We start from the raw sequence: 24,193 nt of genomic DNA on the forward strand, positions 1-24,193 counted from the left end.
GAGCCTCAAGTTCACTTAGCTAGGCAGCCTAACCAATCAGTGATGGTCAGGCTTGGTGAGATACTCTGCCTCAAAAACAGAAGGTAGAGATAAGCTCCTCCACCTGATGTTGGTGTCTTCATATTTACGCATAAACGCCTGCACACTACACATACATGTGCACCCCAAAAATAAACAAGCAAGCAAAAAGCCAGCCATATTGATGACCTCCTACCTACAGGGGTTAGTGACATCATTTCCTGCCCCCCTTCTACAAAGGAGGAGACTCGGGCTCAGAGAGTTAAAGGAGCTCTCAGGCTACTCTGCCAACAAGGCAGAAGCTAGAACTGAGGCCCCAACCTGGGTCCTTGCTCAAGGTCAGTGCCTGCCACCTCTTAGGAGCACTGTGGGACAGCTCAGGCTGAGGGCCCGTTCTGCGTGACACCGAGGCTGAGCTAAGGATCCCACACTGACTGGTTTGGCAGAGAAGTGACCAGTTGTGGGAGTCTCCATACCTGCCATGATAGTTGAAACTGAGTGAGGTTTCTGTCTCTCCAGGTGTGCGCCCAGCTGTGCCCGGCGTCCTGTGCCTGTCCTTGGACACCACCCCAGCGCCCACCGGGGGTACCCTTGGTGCTGGATGGCTGTGGCTGCTGTCGAGTGTGTGCACGGAGGCTGGGGGAGTCCTGCGACCACCTGCATGTCTGCGACCCCAGCCAGGGCCTGGTTTGTCAACCTGGGGCAGGCCCCGGTGGCCGTGGGGCCGTGTGCCTCTGTAAGCAGGTTTGCCAGACCAGTGTGTGGGGGGACGGGTTGGAGGGGTCAAGGCCATGGAATCCAGAGTCAAAATGGAGCCCACTCTCTATCTCTTTCACCTCACTTTAGGCTCTAGGTTTATTCCGCTCAACTGGTGTCCCAAGGGCCCACTCCCTGTTTCTTCCCTCATCCTCTGCTGGAACTGTCCTGACGGTGATTTCCATCTGCACACATCCACATCATAGCCAGCTTCCAGGGCTGGGCCAACAGCTGCCCCTAGGCAAACATACAGCCCCATGGAGAGCAAGGTTGCACAGGTTTCATGTAGGGCGTGGCGTGTGCCCAAGCAGTGCTGGGCACTTGTCCTCTTTCACAAGTCTACAAAAAAGGGAAACTGAGGCTCAAAGATGTTAGCTAGCACGCTCTATGCCCTACAGCCTGTTCCATCTCCAAACAGATTTAAGGAACAGTCCACTCCCTCCAAACTTGGGGCTGAGAGCCTTAAGCTACTCTCTCTCTCTCTCTCTCTCTCTCTCTCTCTCTCTCTCTCTCTCTCTCTCTCTCTCTCTCACACACACACACACACACACACACACACACACACACACACACACACACCATGCTGTTTTCTGGTGGCACTGGACGTGTGACATTCCTCACCACTCTCTCAGGCCTGGGTGTCCTCTGACACTTTGGGACAGGGCTTGGTGACAGTCCCAGGACCACTGCTGCTGAGAAGCTCTCTGTAGCCTGAGCCTTAGCAGCAGTCTCTCTGCCTGTGAGGAGGTGGCAGGATCAGCTGCCAGTGGTGACCTTGTCAAGGGCTCCCCAAAGTCCTTGTTTTGTTTTGTTTTTTGTCGTTGTTGTTGGTTTTTTGGTTTTTGGTTTTTGGGTTTTGTTTTGTTTTGTTTTTCGAGACAGGGTTTCTCTGTGTAGCCCTGGCTGTCCTGGAACTCACTCTGTAGACCAGGCTAGCCTCGAACTCAGAAATCCGCCTGCCTCTGCCTCTGCCTCCCGAGTGCTGGGATCAAAGGCGTGCGCCACCATGCCTGGCTGTCATTGTTTTTTACAATTCATCTATTTCACCTAAGTGTTCTTTCCATTTTGACAAAACAACCTCACCCTTCCCTTTCTCCCCCCTGCTCTCAGCTCCAGCCACACTAGCCTTGAACACCCAAGTCATAGTCTGGACCACAGGGCCTTTGCACAGGCCACTGCTCCATGCTCATTCTTTCCCTAGACACACACACATGGGAAGTCCCCTCACTTCCTTCACATTCGGAGGACCCACGTGCCACTCCATCTGTGAGGCCCTGCTGCTATCTTTAAGAAATTGCAAGTCCCCTCTAACCTTAGCCCAATGTTTCACTGGGGTGGATCACCAGGGCACGCAGCCTTGGCTCATTGGCTGTGTTTATTTCCACTGGAGTGCTCCAGTGGGAAGGATGTTTGCCCCATGTGACCACATATCCTGAATTACAGCTGCCTGGCACTAGGCCCAGGCCACAGGAGGTGCTCAGCACATATCTGTGGCTTTCTGTGGATGCCAGCAGAGGGTCTAACGGGGCTGGCAGTCACTGGAGCCCTTTCCTAAGTCCTGTGAGAAAACATTGTAGGAGTCCATTTCACTTTATTCTTAACACAGAGGTACATCCCAATGTAGCCCCTATCGTGCAGGTGAGGGAGCTCAGCTCACAAAGGGTTAAATCACTTAAGTGAGTCACAGAGCTTACAGGTGGAGGAAGGAAAAAAACTGTAGCTCTGTGATTCCTGCCTTGCAACTGACTTCCGGAGGGAAGAAAGGACCTACAGATTCCCTGATAGCAGGCCCATGGCTTGTGCTCAAGGGAGGCTGAGGACCTCAGATGAAGGCTGGTATCATGGGTGGGAAGGGAAGGTTGCCAGAAGAGGGGTTTGAAACAGGCTTGGGGGAAACAGGAGTTTGGCTGCTGGACATGGGCACAGCTGTGTAGGATTCTGAGCCAGCTCATGGGGTTTGCAATGTCAGGGAACCCCTCAGAGCAAAGTTATACCCTGCTGCCCAGCCCCACATATCCCACACGCAGCCAGCCCCCAGCTGCTGCTATATGGGGTGCCAGGAGCTCTTGCTAAAATGATCATCTTCCTGTTGACTTTCCTAAACATGCCTCTGTTTGTCAGGACATCCTGGCAACTGGGGGCCAAAGCTGGGGCAGAAGTCAGGGTGTGTGTGTATGTCTGTGTGTGTGTGTGTGTGTGTGTGTGTGTAATGGTTATGTGTTATGTGTGGGTGTGTGGGTGCATGTAGGTGTATGTGATAGGTGTGTGTATGTTGAGTGTGTGAGTGTGTATGATGGATGTGCATGTGAGTGTGTGTGATGGGTATATGTGTAAGTGGGTATGGTGTCTGTGTGTGATGAATGTATGTGTGTGTAATGAATGTGTGTGATGATCATGTGTGTGTCACAGGTTTGTGTGTGATAGGTGTGTATGTATGATGTGTGTGTATGAGTGTGTGATAGATTTGTGTGTGTGATGGGTGTGTGTGTAATATGTGTGTGTGTGTGATGGGTGTGTATGTGAGTGGGCATGGTGTATGTATGTGATGAATGTATGTGTGTGTAATGAGTGTGTGTGATGAGCATTTGTGATAGGTGTGTGTTTGATGAGTGTGTACGAGTGTGTGTGTGATAGATGTGTGTGTGTGTGAGTGGGCATGATGGGTGTGTGTGTGTGTGATGGATGTATGATAGGGGTTTGTGTGTATGTGTGTGTATATGTATATATTCACATGCATGCATGTATACTGGTGTGCCTGTGTGATGGATGTGGTGGGGTGAACCCAGAAATGGCAAGGCCAGGTAGGAATCAAGGCACAGCTGCCTAAGTGGTTTCTAGGGAACCATTGACAACAAGGTCCAGGTCAGAAGGTCTGTGTGTCCAAGGACTTGTGATCTGGAGGCAGTGTGGACGGAGAACAGTCCTCCCTGGAGAATAAAGGGATGTCAGGAAAAGGACTCTGGACTCCAGCCCTCCAGACAGGGAGTGGCATGAAGGCCCACATCTTGAAGGTATCACTGTGTGTTCTTGGGCACTTCTTTGTGCCTGACCCTGTGCAATGTGTGTTGACCCATGTAACCTGAGGGCACAAGTCACTGTAATCATTGAGAGAGATGGGGTCACTCAGAGAATTTAAGCAGCTAAATATAAAGTTCTAAAGCCAGAAAATTAAACCTGACCAGACAGGGATGATGTCACATAGGAAGAGGACCAAGAGGCTGCCGTGTGTGCTTCACAGCTAAATACTAAACATTACTAACTTCGATGGGCGTCTAGCCCAGGTGGCCTTGAACCTCTGAATCTTGCCACCACTTCCCAAATGCTGGGCTTATAGGCGTGCCAGCAAGCATGCTACCACAGAGTTTATACAATGCTGGAGACTGTGCCTGGGGGCACAAGCATGCTAGTCAGGCAATCTGCTGAGCAACACTCCTTAACCCAAGGCTTCATTTTGACAGATTCGTCACGCACTATATTAGTCAGGGTTCTCTAGAGTCACAGAAACACACGCACATAACTCCATTTAGTCTATAACATGCTGTGAAATAAGGTCCAACATATCCCGTTTTTCCACATGGAGAAACAGAGGCAAGATGTGAAATTACTTGACCCAGAGCTGGAGCCCAAGCCAGGCTCCCAGAAGCCTCTCTGTCTTGCTGAGGAGGGAGGCGGCCAGTGGGGCAGGTGTGCTGAGGAGCAGGGATGGCACAGGGTGCAGGTCTTGTGCTCTGACCTCAGGACCCTGTGCTGGTCCTCTTTCTCCTCCCTGTGCAGTGGAAGAGGATGATGGGAGCTGTGAGGTGAACGGCCGCAGGTACCTGGATGGGGAGACCTTTAAACCCAATTGCAGGGTGTTGTGCCGCTGTGATGACGGAGGTTTCACCTGCCTGCCGCTGTGCAGTGAGGATGTTCGGCTGCCCAGCTGGGACTGCCCACGCCCCAGGAGAATACAGGTGCCGGGAAGGTGCTGCCCCGAGTGGGTGTGTGACCAGGCGGTGACGCGGCCGGCGATCCAGCCTTCCGCGGCCCAAGGTGAGTGAATGCGGAGAAGACCCGGGCCACCAGGGTCTCGGTTGCAGCGGCTCCTAGAAACAAAACTGACAAGCTGACAAACCAAAAGGCAACCACTTAGAGAAATAATTTCAACTAAGAAATCATTTAAAAGAAAGTTCAAGGGGCTTGAGATATATGGCTCCGTAGTTAAGAGTGCTTACTGTTCTTGTGAGGATCCGGGTTCAGTCCTTAGCACCAACATAGTGGCTCATAACCATCTATAACTTCAAATCTAATGCCCTCTTCTGACCACTGCGGGTGGCAGGCATGCACATGGTATGCATACATAATACATACATACATACATGAGGCGAAACACACACATAAAAATAAATAAATGGTAAGACGCAGTTCAAGTTCAGATGGCTAAGTCAGGGTGGGGGAGGAAGGAGCATTATCATTCTTGAGTGAAATCTTTGCATCTCACACCAGTGGTATAAATATAATATAGGTGGTATAAGAGAGTATAGATAGCCGGACGTGGTGGCACACGCCTTTAATCCCGGCACTTGGGAGGCAGAGGCAGGCGGATTTCTGAGTTTGAGGCCAGCCTGGTCTACAGAGTAAGTTCCAGGACAGCCAGGGCTATACAGAGAAACCCTGTTTCGGAAAAAGAGAGAGAGAGAGAGAGAGAGAGAGAATAGATAATAAATATAGAATAATATAATATGATATAAAAATAAATGTATAAAATATATATTTATGATATGTAAATACATGTGGACAATTTATATTATGAACACATGATTGTTTGGATTTAGGTAAAATCCATAGGTAAAAGATTATGTAAAAGCTGGACCAGGCAAGACTGGAGTTTGGGCCACAGCCCAGAGCAGGGCAGAGGTACATGCAAGACAGCTACACCCTTCTACAAACTTTTCAACTCTGGGATTTTGTCGTCCTGTTTCTTTAGACACACTATTACCACATGAGTGTGACTGGGGAAGGTGGCCAGGAAGTGAGGGCTGGTTCTGTGTTTGCCCCTGCATACAAAGGCAGGAGATGGGTGGCTTAAACGTATGGACACCGTGTTTAACGTATGGACACTGTGTTCCTAAACTCAGCTCTGGCCCTGCTGGCTGGGTGACTCTGAGACAGTTGTTGAAGTTCCTGGCCTCAGTTTCTCCAGCTGGAAGGTGGAACTAATAAGAATGTCTACCCTTTAGAACCCTGGGGAGGACAAAATGAGTTCATTCAAGTAAATGGGTTGTAAGAAGGCCCACGCTAGCACTGTAGAAGTGCTAAGGCCAACCTTATACCTGCTAGGAAATATAATGCATTAAGTTAGGTGCTTAGGAGAGAGTACCTGCCACCTTATGCACCCCCCCCCACCCGATAGCACTTGGAATTGAACCTAGACCCTTGCACCCACTAGGCAAACGCTCTACCATTGAGCCATGCCGCCGGCCCTCAGCTTGCCTATCAAAATGCAATATAAAAACCCTGCCTCCCACCTGCCCTCCCTGTACAAACATGGACAGGGCCGTGAACACACTGGCAGTTATTCCTCTATAATCATAAGCTCAAACAGCTGTGCATCAAAAGTAGTGCAGTGCAAACAATTCAAGCAGATTCAGGACAAGCTTACAAATGAATGTGACTCAGACTATGGTGGTTATATCGGCTTTGACAATTACTGGGGGTTCACCCCTAATCTACTCTCCTGATTGCTGACCTTGCTACCTCCCCAGTGGCGTACCCCAGATACTTGCTGCTTCTCCTGGCCATGTGCTCATGGCTCCTCTCCTATCATGGTGGCTTCCTCCTCTCTCTCATCCCCCCCACCCCCGCAACCTCCAGTCAGTTTACTCCGAACCCACCTACTTCCAAATCCCCCCAGTAAATGGCTGTAGCCAATTTTATTTAACAAATAGGTTTAAATCAAGGAGCAAGGATTGCACAACAAAAGCCTGTGAACAGGAGAGGTCGCTCGCTCGCTCGTAGGCCTAGATCTAGCAGCATAGAATTTAGCATTGTAATCCACAACAACAGATCAAACCTCAACAAAATAGTTTTGTAATCGGGCCTGCACCAAGCATGTGCAGTCTATTCTTTGGTTTCAGAACTCTCCAGTAACATTTCCATTTTAGCTAGAGACAGTGATTGGGAGGTGACCTGTGTTCCTAGGAGGGTGTGAGGTGAGGGATCTGTGCAAACACTGCACTATTTATACAAGGATCCAAGTGCCCTCACGCCTCCTGCCTTAACATACAAGCACATGACACCTGTGTGTGCTGAGCAGGGTTTCTCAGCATCAGCATCAGTGATGTTTGGGATGGGCTGAGTCATTCTTTGTGGTGGTCGGGGGCTTCTGGGTATGATGTGGGATGTGGAAGACAACCTTGCCTCTACCCTCTAGATGTCAGTAGCAACATAATTCCCCCAAGCCCCTTGTATACATTCATTGACTGTGACAATGGAAAATGTCTCTAGACATTGCCAAATCCTGTCTGGGCTAAGAGGAAGGACATCAATCATAAAGGAAAAGGAGAAGTGGGGAGGAAGAGATAGGCCATGGTTAGCCTGCCATCTTGGGCTCTTCAGGTTACAGTACCACGCCACACAAATGGTAAGACGCTATGTATCAGTGAGTATGAAGGCAGAGAAAAAAGAAAGATGGCATGTAAAGGAATTTCCCTTAATTATTTGATTGGCTAAGAAAGATGACAAATAGCCAGTCAGTGGACTAAAATAAGGAGGCAGGGTTTCCAGGCAAGACAGGAAGAGGCAGGCAGGAGGAGGAGGAGACTGTGAATGGGAGGGGGCAGCGCTGAGGGAGAATTATTGGAATGAAGATGGAGCAGAAGATCATGGCTTGGAGAAACTGCAAATAGCAGGGATTTCATAGCTGGGGAAGAAAGTGGTGTAGAGGCATATCTGCCCAATATAGGCATGTAGTTTATAAATATATACAACCAAGTTGTGTTTTCCTTTCATGGGCTCATTAGGGTTAGAGATTTACCACAACATCGGCCTTCGCTAGTTGTTTCGTGATCGATGTCAACAGGATGCGCTGTGCTCAGACACTCTCAGCTACTGCTTTATCCAGTCCCAAATGTTAGAAAGCTCAGGAAGAAACCAAAGCCGAACAGCCTCACTAGGTTCCCTGTGATGGCCAGCAGGTGAGCTGACTTAGCAGCTGAGCTCCAACTTCTCTTCTTTCTATCCCCCAGGACACCAACTTTCTGCCCTTGTCACTCCTGCCTCTGCCGATGGCCCCTGTCCAAATTGGAGCACGGCCTGGGGTCCCTGCTCAACCACCTGTGGGTTGGGCATAGCCACCCGAGTATCCAACCAGAACCGATTCTGCCAACTGGAGATCCAGCGTCGCCTGTGTCTACCCAGACCCTGCTTGGCATCCAGGAGCCATGGCTCATGGAACAGTGCCTTCTAGAGCCGTTGAAGGGATGCTGATACAGGGCCTGCCATTCTCAGCAAATGTCCCTAGGACTGGGCCCTGGACCAACGGTAGATGCCCCTCTCCATGCTCCTGGCTGCAGTTAACAGTCCTGGGTGGATTCAGTGTCCAGAGCCACTGAGCGATCCCTGCTCTGTCTGAGGTGGGGGAAGCGGGGTGACCAGCTCCATTTCTCTGAGTCAGCCTGGGATTCTGACCCAGGCTTCTGGTTTCTCCTGGCTAGTTCCTCAAAACTTCCCTGTGCAAAAAGGACAACCAAAAGGACCTTTAAGGCTAGGCTGTACTGGGCAAGCCTGGCCACCATGCTGGGGATACTGACAGTAATCGGTACCAGGCAGCAGATTGCCTAAAACATCCAGGTCCCTTCTTGGGCTTCTATGTGCTTGTCCCCAAAGACTATGGGTGACCTCATAAGTGTGCTTCCCTGATCTGAGAACACCCTGCCCGGCTGGGAAGAATTTTCTGTGAACATGAAGAGATGAAATCACACTATCTTTAAGAGCGTTTGCCAAGTCCAGGAACTTGACCTTTGTATTTGTAGGAATGCACGTCTCTTAAGCGCTCGCAAAGCAGGAGGCTCCACACTTCTGGCAGGCCAGGGCCTTTCTCTTCAGCATGAGAGAGACAAGGGACAGCAGAGTACCCTCCCCTGGGGGACTGACCTGGCCTGGAATAAACAACCCAATCGAGTGTGGCATTTTGTTTGGTGTCTTGTGTTTTGTGCAGAAATAAAACCCAACTAAATATAAATGCACCTAAATATACATTCTCTCCCACGGTTCACTTTGTGGCTTGGGAGACAGCTTGGCTGGTAAAGTGTTTGGCAGGATAGCATGAGAAGCTGAGGATAATCCCTGGGACCTACATACGAAGACCAGGGATGCTGATGCTCCATCCTGATACCTGTCCTGGGGAACTGGAGGCAGGAGAGTTCCCAGGGCTCTGTAGCCAGCCAGTATAGTCTACTTGGTAAATTCCAGGCCAGTGAGACACCCTGTCTCAAAAACACAGTGGACAGCTCCTAAGGAACTGTGCCTGAGGCCTTACACACACACACACACACTCGTGGAAGCATGTGCACATTCTCACAGCACACACCTGTACACACACACATGTACACATGCACAAACAAGTATTTTTTAAACTAGAGTTATCATCAGTGTCTAACCAAGCCATCAGAGATGACTCTGGCTGGCGTGGTGACGCATGCCTTTAATCCCAGAACTCCAAGACAGAGGCAGGTGGATGGAGCTCTGTGAGTTTGAGGATAGCCTGGTCACATATTGGGTTCCAGGCTAGCCAGAGTTGCACAATGAGATCATGTCTCGAAAATCAAAAAAGTTTTTTAAAGATTTATTTATTTTATGTATGTGAGTACACTGTAGCTGTACAGATGGTTGTGAGCCTTCATGTGGTTGTTGGGAATTGAATTTTAGGACCTTCACTTGCTCTGGCCCAACCCTGCTCACTCCAGTCAGCCCTACTCACTCAGTCCCTGCTCACTCTGGCCTAAAGATTTATTTATTATTACAAATAAGTACACTGTAGCTGTCTTCAGACACACCAGAGGAAGGTGTCAGATCTCATTTCAGGTGAGCCACCATGTGGTTGCTGGTATTTGAACTCAGGACCTTCGGAAGAGCAGTCAGTGCTCTTACTCGTTGAGCCATCTTGCCAGCCCCCTCCAAATCAAAATCTTACCAAACTAAATAGTCTCTGTTTAAGCAGTGATTTTTTTTCCCTATGAAACCTTAAGATGTATGTAATTGACACAGGTGTGCAAGGCACAAACTGACTTGAGTCTTTACAACTGTGCACCCTTGTGACCAACACCTCCATCCAAGAATATTATGTTCCTGTTATCTCAGAACCGTTCTGTGCTTCCCACAGCTGGATTCTCTTCTTGATCAGGTGACCCTTGTCCTACCTGATTTCCATCTCCACAGGCATGAGTTTTGCCTCTTCCTGAGCTGTGCACACTTAAAGCCTCACATTCTTTAGTGACCAACTTGTCCCACTCCATGGGAGAAGAAAAGAACCATTTAGTGTAGGTACTGAGTCCATCTGAGAGACCAGCTAGAGAACCAAGATCAACAGCACACCTGGAAGTGAGAGTCGCCTCCTGGTGACAGGCACAAGTTTGACAGACCCAAAGCTGTCCCTGAAGGCAGAAGGAACCGTGGGAAGCAAGGCTTCTGTGATTCTGTAGTCAGAATGGTAGAGGGCAGAGACAGGAGCCCGCCCTCCCTGTGTGAGGAGATGGTGTTGGGCTCATAGGTGACGACCTTCTAACCTCCCTCCCTCGGGTTTTCAGAGCTGAGCTAAATGGATCTGGCTGGCTGGAAGTGTCTACACTCACTTCCTTAGTGCTGGGTTGGAGCTGCAGCGCTCTCTGGAGACTCCTCTGTCAGCTACAGCGGAAGCTCCCAACATAGAGTCGGCCTCTGTGGGCCGGGGGCACCCCATCTTCACACAAGTCGAGGGACTAATGAAGATGGGGCTCCTTGGGTGAAAGAGAGAGAGAGAGAGAGAGAGAGAGAGAGAGAGAGAGAGAGAGAGAGAGATGCATGTCTTAACTGTCAACAATTCTAGAGAATCTGGCCTTCTAGACCTTTCCCGGGAGTCGGCACCAGGATGGTACCAAGCAGCCGACAGCACTGTTGTCTAGTGAGCATTTACTGTGTCCTGGTGCATCTGTCCATGACCTTCCGAAATGTGAGGTGCTTGAAGGAATTTCTGCTCTACAGGGGAAACCGAGGGCAGAGAGGTAAAATTACGGATACTATCAAGGCTGGGATTCGCAGAACCAGCGGAACCCAGGGGCTGTGCGCTCCCCGCCCCCCATCTCATCTCCATGTCCTTTCCTGTCTTTTCCCTCCTCTCCTCCTTTGTTTTATCTGCCCCATTTGTCTACTTTTCAAGAACAGCCTGCCCCTCCACCAGTATCTGGTCAATTCAGGAGCTTGCATTTCCTGAGTCCGCGGCCCCCAGCCCACCCCGAGTCACCATTTCACTGAAAGCTGTGGTTTCAAATGAGCTTCGTAGAGGAACCTGTAACACGGAGCTGCCCCCTAGTGACATTTGTAAGCATGAATAGTAGAGAGGCTGAGACCAGAGATCACTGCTGCCCCCTGTTGCCCAGATGTAAAAGTGCAGCCTGTTTGTAGACCAGCGGGAGCGGCTGCTTCAGCATGAGGTGGAAATAGAGAAAGCCAGTGTTTGTTTGCTTGTTGTTTTTCTAACTGTGCTGAGTATATTATTTAATAATTAGTCCCTGAGCTATGTTGCCTTGTCTGTCCCCTGGATGACTCCATCGTGAGAGCCTTCTCCAGGAAGACCTTTGTCAAGCACAACCATGACTAAGTCACTCTGCTTAAACTCCTCAGGGACCCTGAGATAACCCTTCACCCCACTGGACCAGATCCCCGAGACTCCCAGGCCTGCTGTGTCTTCCAGGTCATCTGTGCAGAGACACCACGGAAGGCTGGGGAGTCTCCTCTTGACCAGATTCTCCACCTAGACTACTCTCCAGGCTGCCTGCTCTGACCTGGACGGTTCTTGCTATTCCTTGTGACTCTCAGTCTCATTTTCCTTCGAGGCTAAACTCCTCTGGTTTCCGACTAGATAAAGAACCAACCTGTGTGGATAATGTCTGGCAGGGTTCAGAAGTCAAGGTGAAAAAGGATGCAGGGATCCGGGGGAGGATGGAATTGAGTATGCAGCCATGACTCAGGCTAGCCTCACAGTCTCTGCGTCTCTGGAAGATGAGGTGACAGATATCATATAATGCCATCCAGGGAGCTGACACAATTTTACCAGGGTCTTGTAGTTAGTGTCTTGTAGGCCCAGAATCTAAACCTGTTCTCTGGCTCTAGAAACTTGCCTTTGACCTCACTATGTAGGCTGAGGGAGCTGGGGTAGGAGGGGCCAGTGGAATGTTTCTAAGAAGGGCCTGCTGAGGAGTCTTGAAGCTTTCTGAAATATTGGGGTTCTTAGTACCTGCTGTTTGACCTTAGCTATAAATTAGACTTTATCTGAAACTCTGGAACAGTAGAAAGTCCCACTTAGGGGTCTCTTGTCTATGTAATGTCTGATTGGTTGTCACAAGGACTTACGTGATAATTGGGTCATGGTAATGCTAGCTGCCTTACTAAACCAGGCAAACATTCTGTCAGGATTGCGGCTTCCCTCCACGGGATGCTCATGGCTGCTTATATGGAGACCCACCATTCCCCAGGGCACAGAGTCTTCTGCACCTACAATCCAGTCAGAGATGAAGTCCCCTACTTCCTAAAGGCTATGCCTGGAACCCACACTCTAACTTGCACCCCAGTGGTGACACTCATCACACAAGCGCTTGTGGCTGTAAGAGAGGCTGGCAAATGTACTGTCTTACTGGGCAGGTGTCTCCAAGTCAACACTACACTGTGGACTCTTTGCTAGAATTAGGGTGACAACAAGACTCTTGTTAGCAATCTGTTTAAGCAGCTTACTTGGCTAATCAGGACTCTGCAGGCTGTTTGTGTGGGACACTCCCACCACAGGCCTGCTGAGTGGCCAACAGGCCACTCTCTGGCACCCTTGTCCCCTCTGGCTCGCTGCCATCAGATTGCCTGCTTGCCAAGAGACTATTGAGTTTGTTTCCAAACTGGCCTGTGCCAGCAACACTGGCCTTTGTGAAGAGGCAATTGGATTAGCGATCCCATAAGCTACTGAAATATGAGCACAAAAGGAACAGATTTGTTTTCTAATGAAAACTCAATAAAGACTTGTGGTTTAAAAACTACTTTAAATTGGGCATGAAGGACACTACTCTGAAAGTTCTGGAAAGAAATATCCAGGAGGCAGCTAGAGTGACAGCTCAGTGGTGGTTAAGAGCATGTGCCGCTCTTACAGATGTCCTAGGTTTGGTTTCCTGTGTCACATCAAATGACTCACAACTGCCTGTAACTCCAGCTCCAGGGGTCCGATGTCTCTGCAGGTGCCTGCCCTCATGTGCACACACACACACACACATACTCACATGTATACGTGCACCCAAATGAGCACATGCACACACATGTACACACATGCACATACACATACATGCACATAACACATATACACATGCACACAATACATATACACATGTACACACATGCACACAAACATGTGCAGATGTGCACATACACATGTACACACATGCACACATGTACACACATGCACACAATTAAAATAATAAAAATAATGTTAAAAAGGGAAAGAAAAAACAAGAACGTAGAGAGAATCTGCATTCCTGCTTTTCCACTAGGGGCCTGTCAGTCCCTGGATGTCCTTCACAAATCAGGCAGGAGTAATGTATGAGGCTCATGAACAGGACTAAACTCAAGGAATAGACTGGAAAACACGGGTTTGTTTTTAACTGAATAAAGTCTTCCAGTGCACTCCATTTTAAAGAACTCCCTGGAGGTGGATTGTCCATCTCTGTGTCAGCTCTCACTTCTCTGGTGTGCTCTGGGTCCTGGGTTCTGTTCGTACCATGTCATTTTTAAGACTCTCGCGAGCCAGGTGTGGTGTTGTGTACCTGTCATCCTGGCTACCTGGGAAGGCAGCAACACAGCATGTGTTGCACAGTGAATTCAAAGGCCAGCCTTAGAAACTTAGCAAGATCCTGATTCAAAATAAAATAGAGGGCTGGAAGTAAGACTCAGTGGTAGAGGGCTTGTGTAGTGTGAGAGTGAGACTCAGGATTCAGTCTCTGGCACATCAGAAAAAAGAAACAGTCCCACTGCGTGAGTAACTGAGTTCCAGCTCTGGTGAATAAGTGGGCTTTTACAGGATCCTTATCCCCATTTCACAGGTGAGTAAACTGACGCCCGGGATAACTGAAGATTAAAAGCAGCATTCAAATCCATTTTTTTGTTTTTTGGTTTTTCTGAGACAGGGTTTCTCCGTATAGCCCTGGCTGTCCTGGAACTCACTTTGTAGACCAGGCTGGCCTCGAACTCAGAAATCCGCCTGCCTCTGCCTTCCGAGTGCTGGGATTAAAGGCGTGCACCACCTCTGCCTGGCCTGAATTTTTTTTTTTAAAGAGAAATTTTTAAACAAAGTTTTAAAGATTTATTTTTATTCTGTGTACGGATATTTTCCCTGCATGTATGTATGTGCGTGCCTAGTGCCCAAGGATGATGTCAGAAGAGGGTTGCCACAGGTCCCCTGAAACTGGAGTTATGGTTGTGAATTGCCGTGTGGGTACTGAGAACTGAAACAGGGCCTTCCACAGGAGCAGGGAACAGTGAACACTTGTAACTGCGGGGCCATCTCTCTAGCCCCAGAATTTAGAACAGAATTTTCCAAGCATAGCTTAATTGTAACACATTTGAATATAAGTGGCCACTTACGACCAGTGGATAAAGCACAGTGGGTCTGCTACATGCTATGCAACTTTTTAATGTAAGGATGGACTTTATTTTAAAAATCATTTTAAGATTACAAATTACAAAGGGAAGGCAGATCACTACACAGAATCTAATGAATACATTTGCCTGTGCACAAAACTTTATCAAAATCATTGATTTTACAACTTCACCAATGTTTTTCAACTACCAATGTTTTTGCTATAATGCTCTTAAAGTTACTATACTCTTATTTCAAATTATATTACATGTTACTCTCTCAAGATAAACCTGGGACAGTGGTACCCACTAGTGTGGAGGTGACTATGATTCTCTCTCTCTCTCTCTCTCTCTCTCTGTCTCTGTCTCTCTCTCTCTCTCTCTGTCTCTCTCTCTCTCTCTCTGTCTCTCTCTCTGTCTCTCTCTCTCTCTCTGTCTCTCTGTCTCTCTGTCTCTGTCTCTCTGTCTCTCTGTCTCTCTCTGTCTCTCTGTCTCTGTCTCTCTCTCTGTCTCTCTCTTTCTGTCTCTCTCTGTCTCTCTCTGTCTCTCTCTGTCTCTGTCTCTCTCTCTGTCTCTGTCTCTCTCTTTCTCTCTGTCTCTCTCTGTCTGTCTCTGTCTCTGTCTCTGTCTCTCTCTCTCTCTCTCTCTCTCTTTCATTCTCCGGGATTAATACTTGTCTTCCAGGCCAGAACATTTGGGACATCCCCCTACCAAATCCTGTCATCATCATTCTTTGGTTAGCAATCATGTCCTGCAGCCCAGATCCCGGAGTGACAGTCAGGCCTCAGACAAGCCACAGCTGCTCTCTAGGGAGCTTCCAACGATGTCCCCTGGGGTGAAAACAGTCAATTCTGTTAAGTGGAACACAGGGATCTTGTCAAGGGAAATGCCTGAGTCTGCTGGCCTTCTGAAGTGCATTCTAACTGTAAAAATCAATTGCTTATGATCCCAAAGCCTTTTGGAATGAGCAACGCAGAAGGCACAGGGCAGGGTGGGGGTGGGGGAGACACCAGTTGGGGGAGGGGTGCTGACATTTGCTGGTGAGACTCTAGGCACAGTTATTTGATCCATATAGGAATCCTGTCAAGCAGATATTCCTTCCCACCCGCTGGGGCAGAGATGGGCAAACTGAGGCTCAGAGAGGTGTAGACACGCGTCTAAGATGGGACCTAGCCCCCGGTCACTCAGATAACTAACTACTCCATCCTGGGCCCTTGCTCACCACCTGTTCTTGTGCGACCTTAGATGTTTCTCCCCTTATTTAGGGCCCAGGCTTCCTCTCCCCATCACGGGTGTGGCAAAGGCTTCGAGCTTTTAAGGAGCATCCAGGCTTCACTGAGGGGCCACGGGTACCTTGCGAGCACCAGGGAACAGAGGAAAATCACAAGGTCTCCTCAGGTTGCCAAGGTGGGGGGGAGTGAGGGTACCGGGAGGGGGTGGAGGGGGAGTAGGTTGAAGGGAGTGCCTTAGGGAGTTCTGTTTTTGGTGTCTGCTCAGCAGATGACTTTCCAAGCTGAGAAACACACGTATACAAACTCTAACCTCCTCTTGCTTAAAATAGAACTGCTGAACCAAAAATGCCAAGCACGGGGAAGTGTCACCTGCCTGGCAGGGCCAGACAGCGCCTCCGTGGCCCCATTTATATCTACTCCAGTGGATGGCATGTCTCAGCTCTGTGTCTCAGGATCCTCACAGGGGTGGGGTAGCTCCATCTACCAAGGCTCTTGCAGCCATCCTGCAGATAAAGAAAGCAACGACCCCAGACCCCGTGGAAGGGTGATATGACCAATGGTGACTTGCCTAACAAGCACGGTGCCCTTGGGGAATCAGGCAGCTCCACGTTCAAGTCCTGTCTCAGCCATGACCACAGGGACTTGGCAGCTCAACACCTTCTCTTTGTCGACCTGTGGAGGTGACAATATTCTAATGCCCAGCACACACAGGGCTCAAGAGCCTCTGGTCTCTCCTCTGTTTCTGGAAACAGAATTCCTGACATCTGCAGACAATTTTGAAAAGGGAGGAAACAAGACTAGCAGCCAGGGGCATGTCACTGCTTCTGCAGCATCCTCTGTGGGGAGGAGCATGGGTGTCTTGGGTCTCACGTGGGGAAACTGAAGCACGGAGAAGTGGAAATGTTCTATCCGTGGACACCGGAGTAGAACATGAGGGGGTAAGAATTCAAACTCAGGTCTTTGTGGACCTCAGCTGCGCTCAGGATCATCCATGTGAACTGCCCCCACCCCCACACCCCCTCATCCCTGCCTCCACCAAACTGTTTCCCAAGCCTGCTTGTCTCCACAGGCTCTTCTCCAGCCCTTGATTAGTGGAAGGGCCTGGTGCCCTGACCCCATCCCTAGATTCCTGCCCAGGTTTCTGTCTCTCTAATGCAGAGTAGAATCAGAAAAAAAAACAAAAAACAAAAAACAAAAAACAAAAAAAACCAAACTTGCTGATGCCCTTACTAAAAATAAAGCTGTGGCAACTGTGTTAGCTCTCCCGCGTCAGCACCCTGCTTCTGGGCCACTTGGCTTCTATCCTGACTCTCAGGGGGTGAAGGCAAATCTTTCCCTATAGGCACTGAGCCCCAATTCTGCTCCGGAATTGGGGTCTCACAGGCCACTCCCTGTGATCCCAACAGTGGTTAAATGCTGTCACGCAAATTCTCATGGCAGGCTTCTCCATTCGCCGTGGCAGCTGTCAATCATCAAAAACATGGTGATTTACCCCTATCTCCCACTCCTCTCCAAATTACCTTTTGGGGCTCAGTCACTAAAGTGCTTGCTGCACAAGTAGGAGAAGATAGGATTAATCCCCGGTACGCAGTTTTTAGTCAGGTGTGGCGGCACAGGCTTGTAATGCCAGCTGAGGAGGTCAGGAGGGTCTCTGGGGCTGGCTGGCCAGCCATTTGCCTGAATTGGAGAGCCTTGAATCCTAACAAGAGATCTTGTTCCAAGAAAATAGTAAGGGAAATGACTTTTGAAAAATAATTCAAAACTGACACGTGGCCTGTGCACACATGCACATACATGTGCATGCATATCTCCCCATACGTATGCTTGCATATTCACATCCACCCCACTCCCCAAAAGAAAAACTTTTTGGTTCTCTTGACCCTGGACTAGAATAAAGGTGGCTGTGTGTCCCCATTCCTTCGTGGAGACTACGCAAGGGACCTGCCTTCTTCCTACTTCAAGCTTTTGGATGTCACCTGCTTTGCTTCATCTTGGGGTCCTTCCTCCAGTGATCAGGGTGACTTGCTCATGCTGCCAATCTGTGGGCATCTCTCTCCTGCCTTCATCTTCCAAGCATAGGAGCCCTCGTGGTGATGCTGGACCCACCGGAGACTCGAGATCATGCCCATGCTGGAGCAAGCTCAGCATCCGAAGTTTCCCTTTGTCAGGCAGCCAGATATATTCACAGATCTCGAGGATGCAGCATGGGCATCCCTGGGGACCGTTCCTCTGCTACTGCAGTTCCTTAAGAGACAGAAAGGAACACACACACACACACACACACACACACACACACACACACGCGCGCGCGCACACACACACACCATTCCAGTGACTGTGAAATTGAACCAACCCACCCTCAGGAAGTGATGGAAGTGGCTGCTCCTAACTTGCACACAAAAGTCCTCATTTGACCTTAAACATGCCGCTGGGTATGTGTCTCGCACACACAGGTCTGAGTGCTAGACACCGAAGGATGATCCTTGAGGGTGGGGCATCTGTGGAACTCGAGGGTTTTACAGTAGTGGGAAGAATGGAAGATGGCCGGTGCTCTGAGGGAGGGGCTCAGAGGAGAACACCCAGGGTGGTGTCGGGAAACAAGTCCAACTGTGTTGAGAGTGGCAGAGTAGCCAGGGTGTGGGCCAGCTGAGTTGGGAGGATATGTCACTTCTGCTGGTACCTGGCCCCTGGCAGAGAGGCAACAGATGTAGGCAGAATGGGGGGTGAAGGTTGTAAATGAGTCCCATGAGAGTTTACAGCAGGAACTGAAAGTTGAGGGTGGGCGGGGCAAGCAAGGGTGAAAGGCTATGGGGATTGGCCTCAGTCGTCTCGATGATAGAAATGCATACCTCACTGGAGTAGGCGCCTGGGAAGGCCAGTTGTCGCCAACAGCTTCAGGTCAGAGTAACTGGCACTGTGCCAGACGTCATTATACAGGACCATATGTAGGACTCTAAAAATGTCCTACATTTGGACAATGGAGACAGTAGTGGGCTCCTTGCTCCTTCAAAAGTGGGGTCAATGGAAGGCTTCCCAAACACCTAGCAGCTCATTCCCTGGGCTCATCCAGAGTCCTTCCCAGTATCTCCATACCCAAATCCACGAGTAACTCTTGCCCCACGAATCAGGGTGTATCAGCCTCGGTGACAGATTGGCCTCCGAGTCTCAGACCCTGACATAATGGATCAGATGTTCAGAACAGGCAGCCCTGGTAGCAGACAGCTTTGCTATGCTCTTTTGTGGTGTTATGTCTGTTCATTCTGCGGGCAAGGGAAAGGGTGTGGCATTGGGGAGGGCGGGACTTTAGAGATCAGGCCTGGGGGTTTCAGTTCTGCAAGAAGCCACTGACTGAAGCTTGGGTTGGCGAAGTGTCTTGATCCCAGCGAGCTTAAGCAGCAAGGCTTGCTGTGTTCCCAGCTCTCTACCGTATCCCAGGGTCATCTGTTTCTCTTCATCTGTTATCGGAGGCTAGCCCCCTGAGCCCGTATCTGACCTGACACCATTCCCCTGGCTGGTCTCCACTCAGTCACCTTTTTCTCTTCCACGTGGCAGCCCCTTGGTTTTTTCCAAGGTGTGGTGGTGAGACATGATGTCATTTAGCCTAGTCTGGGTTTGAACTTCTAATCTCTCTGCCTCCACATCCCAAGCACTGAGATTACAAGTGTGGACCGCCACGCCTGGCTCTGATGCCTTTGAAAAGAAAAGAAAGAAAAGAAAAGAAAAGAAAAAAAAGGTTTTCAACTGTCCTGAAAAATCAGCCTGGAATCTGGCAAGGTAGCTCAGTGGTTAAGAGCAGAGGGCCTGGGGTTTGATTTCCAGCACCCACATGGTGGTTCATAAGCATCTGTAAGGAGTTCCAGGAGATCCTACACCCTCTTCTGGCCTCCATGGGCACTGTAAAAGTGGCACACAGACATACATGCAGGCAAATATAAAATAAAAATTAAATAATAAAAAATGAATTTTTAGAAGTCACTTCTCTCTGGCCCTCCTGTCAGTCTCTCCAGCCCTCATCCTAATTCTCTTGGCTCCAGTCACACCAGCTTCTCTGCTGTTCCCTGTCACCAAGTCACCTCTCTTCTGCTCTAGCGAGGGGCCTACGTGTGTGGCCTGGATTTCCTCTCCCTGGTCACTCCTGGATGACTTGGCATGCACCTCCCCAAGCGTTTTCCTCCTTCATCACACCTGTCTTACTCCATGGTTTTCTCCCTTTGTCATCCCTGCCTGCTTGCCGGCATAGGCATACCCGTTCTACTCCCACCGAGAAGGGTGGGCACCAGAGGGCGCTTGGTGAATATTTGCTAGATGATAGACGGGAGAAAGGAAAGGGTCCCAAGACCTAGGGCGAGTTAGGGATGGAGGCGGTTGCTGCTGTGCACACCTGGACTGGGCCTCTGCTCCAGATGTCCCTGCGGGGCCCCTGCGTGGGTTAGGGCGGGGAACGTCGGGAGGGCTCAGAGCCCGCCCCCTGCTGTACGCCGGGCGCGGCGGGGATGGTGCTGGAGCCGTCGGGGCGCACGGAAACCCGCACTCGGAGCCGGCGAGCCGCGATGAGGAAGCAGAGCGCGCGCACGGCGGCGCTCATCCTGTGCATCCTGTCCTACCTGCTGGTGGGCGCCGCGGTCTTCGATGCGCTGGAATCCGAGGCGGAGCGCAGCCGGCAGCGGCTGCTGGCTCGGAAGCGGGGCGAGTTCCGCAGAAAGTACCGCTTCTCCGCCGACGACTACCGCGAGCTGGAGCGCCTGGCGCTGCAGGCCGAGCCGCACCGCGCCGGCCGCCAGTGGCGCTTCGCCGGCTCCTTCTACTTCGCCATCACGGTCATCACCACTATCGGTGAGCCCTCCGGAGCCTCCCCTCTGCCCCACTCAGTCCTGATCTCTCCTCCGGTGCGATCCCACCTTCGTCCCCGTGACTTTAGAAAGGGCTTGCCAGCACGCCAAGGCGCATTTGCCTCGCTGAGCGAAATGGGGCAATCAGTTAGCTAACACAGGGCTGTAGGCACAGACACAGGGTTGGATACAAGAAACCGCGGGCTCTCGGGGTGAACAGAAGTGAGGCTTTCTTGTCCCGTTGTGTCAGCTATGTGACCTTAGATAAGTTTCTTGACTTCTCTGAGCCTTCTCTGAGTGTTCTTTGAAAACTAGGATTGCTAATATGTCTTGCAAGGGGGATAATGGAGATTATTATTAAGGAGATGATGTGTGCAGATTGTTTTAGCACAGGGCCTGTCCCACAGAAAACATTATGAAAATAAGATTGTTTGTATATAAGATAACAATTATACCGTTAACCTCGTGATATCAGCACTCTCCGTTGTCTTTTGACTCCTGTGGGGCTAGTGTCCAAGAGTCTAATAGGCGTCCAATAACTTGTTAAGGGAATGACTAATTACCAAAGCTTTGATCTCACATTGGGGCATCCAGAGGAGCCCCTGTGTATACCATTTGGACTCCAGGTGTTACCATAACCACATCTGGCCAGGACCTGAGGGCATAAGCCTGTGGATCCTGCAGAAGCAGGCTCCCTAGGGCTTTGAATCTGTTAGCTAACCCCTTGGTGCCTGACTCCAGCTGTAGTTGCTAGGTGTGCCTGTAGTCTTCCTCAGAGGAGCAGACCAGAAGCCCACACCTTGGAGAGTGCACTTGCACAAAAGCAACCCCAAAAGCTGAGTTCGGAGTATCTCCTGCTGCCAGCCTTGTCAGGCAAGTGACTGTGCCCTCTTGGCACATATTTTTGTCAAAGGCAAAAGGTGAATGTTCTGCCTTGCTGGGCGAATGAGGGCCCAGCATGGGGCCATAGGCTATGCAGGCACTGTTTGTTAGTAATAATTTATTATTTGCCAAGTCTAGAGCCAGCTCCCATTCGACACTTCTGCCCTCTCTTGTCTACAAGTCCCAACCTCAAGTCCCCTCTCACTTGCCATGCCTGCAGAGATTGTGTCTTGTCTGAAGCCCCTGCCCTTTCCCGTGTTTTTAGACAGCCTACCAGCCAGGTTTGGCTCCTTCCCTTGCTGATCTGAAACCCAAGTTACGGAAAGAAGCAAAAAGAAACAACAAAAAACTAAAACCAACCAACCAAAGCCAAAACACAACTGAATAGAAACTGGAAATGTTTGGCTTTTCTGGCCACTTGGGTGACTCAGGATGTAGAGCAGTGGCCACCATGGCTTGTGCCCTCAAGGAGTTGACATGAGTGACGGGCAGAGTGTATCCTTCCCATGGCATCACAGGGAGGTAGACCTTAGGGCTTTAAGTGCTTATGTTACATAGAGACTTTAAACATTGTATATGTTCACATTGCGTGATCCATAGGGTACCGAGGGGGTGCAGAATGAAGAGGAAACTCGCTCCTATCCCCCCTTTTCCTGGAAGTCTTTTGACCTAGTGTAGATTAATTGTACACAGCAATGGGTTTCACTGAGCCATTTTGCTACACACACATCAGGCTCTCTGACCATATGCACCCACCACCTTCTCTTGTCTTCCTCCCCTAGAGCTCTCCCTATTCCCAAGTTCTTTTTCCCTCTTCTACTTTCCTGTCCATAAAAAAAAAAAAGAAAAAGAAAAAAGAAAAAGCATTCTAGATTCCACAGGAAAGAGGAAACATGCCATCTTTGTCTTTCTGTCTTTCTGAGTCTCTATCCTGTCTCTTGATCCACCCCTTCATCTCCCTGGCTCACATATACCTTACCTATCTCTGGCACACTTCCAGCTACATGCTCTGTGTACATGTTCCTTCAGGCATCACACATAACACATAGGTAGTATATCTATATTCTAACTATTTCTGCTCTTTGCATTTAGTAGTTTTTTTGAGACAGGGCCTCGTGTAGCCCAGACTGTCTTTATAATCACTATGTGGCTGAGAATAACAGAGAACTTAGGGTCTTCCTGCCTCAGCCTCCCAAATGCTGGGGACCACCATGCTTGTCTTTTATGTGGCACTGGGAATTGAACCTGGGACATCAGCCGTGCTATTCAGATGCTCTCAATTGAGCTGTACCCCAGACCCCGATTTAGTATATCTTAGTGCTTTTTTTTATGTCAACCCTAAAGAGCCATGTCATGTTTTAAAGGCTGAATATCAGGGCTTCTCAACCTTAGAAGTACTGACATCTTGACCCAGTTAATTCTGTTACGGGGCCCGTCCTATGCCCTATAAGATATTGACAGAATCCCCAGCTTCTGTCTATGGATGCTAACAACATACAACATTATAACACACACACGCGGCCATTCCCGTCCCCTAGTAGAGAAAACCAACAGCTTCCTTAGGTATTGTCGGATGTGACCATGGTGACAAGGCCACTGTGGTCTGGTGTAGTGTCCTGCCATCTGGATGGTGCTAATATGAATCTAACCAGGCTTCCTCTATTGATGGCCAAGTGCTTGTTTCTGACTTTTGCCATGACTGCAGTGGCAGCCGCAGGCTTCCTCTATTGATGGCCAAGTGCTTGTTTCTGACTTTTGCCATGACTGCAGTGGCAGCCCCTGTGTACTGGAGGAGGGCTAACTGTGTGAAGCTGCAGAGGTCTAGGGCTCTGCATACTTTACCTTTGAGCAGACAGGATAGGTCTGCTGGAGGAGGGATGTTCTCTATGGGAGACGGGTCCCCTCGCTTCTCCCTGGTTATGGGCCCGTGTAAGCTATTGTCTCTCTCTCCAGAAAGAGGCACCCCCACACATTTCCTCAATGGCACAGTGACACAAAGCTCAGGGAAGCTCACACATGCCCACATCCATGAGGGGACCAGTGAGCACTGCTAGCACCAGAGATACCCAGAGCCAATGGGTATTCGTGAAGGCCGACAGGGTGGCAAAAGTTAAGAGGGGTTTGAAGGGAGCAGGGACCTGGGAAGGGGGAGAGAAGCCAGTCCAAGGAAGAGGAAAACATGAAAGAAGGGGTGTGTAGAAGTGGCTTTCTAGTAAGGACCCAACGGGCTGTACCTAAAGAAGATCAGGTAAAAGGGGTGAATCTGGAGACTGGGGGTTAGAAGGATGGCTGAGACTGGGGAGTGGAGAGGAGAGGTGAAACTGAGGAGTGGAAAAGTGAGAGGAGGGGGGAGCCTGGGGAGTGGGGAGGAGAGAGGATGGGTGAGGCTGGGGAGTGGAGAGGAGAGGTGAGACTGAGGAGTGGAAAAGTGAGAGGAGGGGTGAGACTGGGGAGTGGGGAGGAGAGAGGAGGGGTGAGGCTGGGGAGTGGAGAGGAGAGAGGAGGGTGAGGCCTGGGAGTGGGGAGGAGAGAGGAGGGGTGAGGCTGGGGAGTAGAAAAGTGAGAGGAGGGGTGAGACTGGGGAGTGGGGAGGAGAGAGGAGGGGTGAGACTGGGGAATGGGGAGGAGAGA

The 24,193-nt window shown here is 50.0% G+C and overlaps 2 protein-coding genes across 3 annotated transcripts in view; both read left to right on the forward strand.

Annotated features, from left to right (window-relative positions):
• The window catches only part of Ccn5 (cellular communication network factor 5), a 31,081-nt gene extending 22,141 nt beyond the window's left edge, over window positions 1-8,940 (forward strand). The window contains exons 3-5 of one of the 2 annotated variants that reach the window (XM_029536829.1): window positions 538-754; window positions 4,549-4,806; window positions 8,001-8,907. In XM_029536829.1, the coding sequence (XP_029392689.1) occupies window positions 538-754; window positions 4,549-4,806; window positions 8,001-8,221 (696 nt within the window). In that variant the 3' untranslated portion in view covers window positions 8,222-8,907. Of the gene's footprint in view, window positions 1-537; window positions 755-4,548; window positions 4,807-8,000 lie in introns of both variants that reach the window. The other variant, XM_021194902.1, reaches the window with a different exon arrangement.
• Window positions 8,941-20,244: 11,304 nt separating this feature from the next.
• Window positions 20,245-24,193, forward strand: part of Kcnk15 (potassium two pore domain channel subfamily K member 15) — a 6,761-nt gene continuing 2,812 nt past the window's right edge. The window contains exon 1 of the mRNA XM_021194942.2: window positions 20,245-20,684. Within this exon, the coding sequence (XP_021050601.1) occupies window positions 20,345-20,684 (340 nt within the window). The 5' untranslated portion in view covers window positions 20,245-20,344. The remainder of the gene's footprint in view (window positions 20,685-24,193) is intronic.

The sequence above is a fragment of the Mus pahari genome, chromosome 3 (genome assembly GCF_900095145.1).
Source record: "Mus pahari chromosome 3, PAHARI_EIJ_v1.1, whole genome shotgun sequence".
NCBI classification, from domain to species: Eukaryota; Metazoa; Chordata; class Mammalia; order Rodentia; family Muridae; genus Mus; species Mus pahari.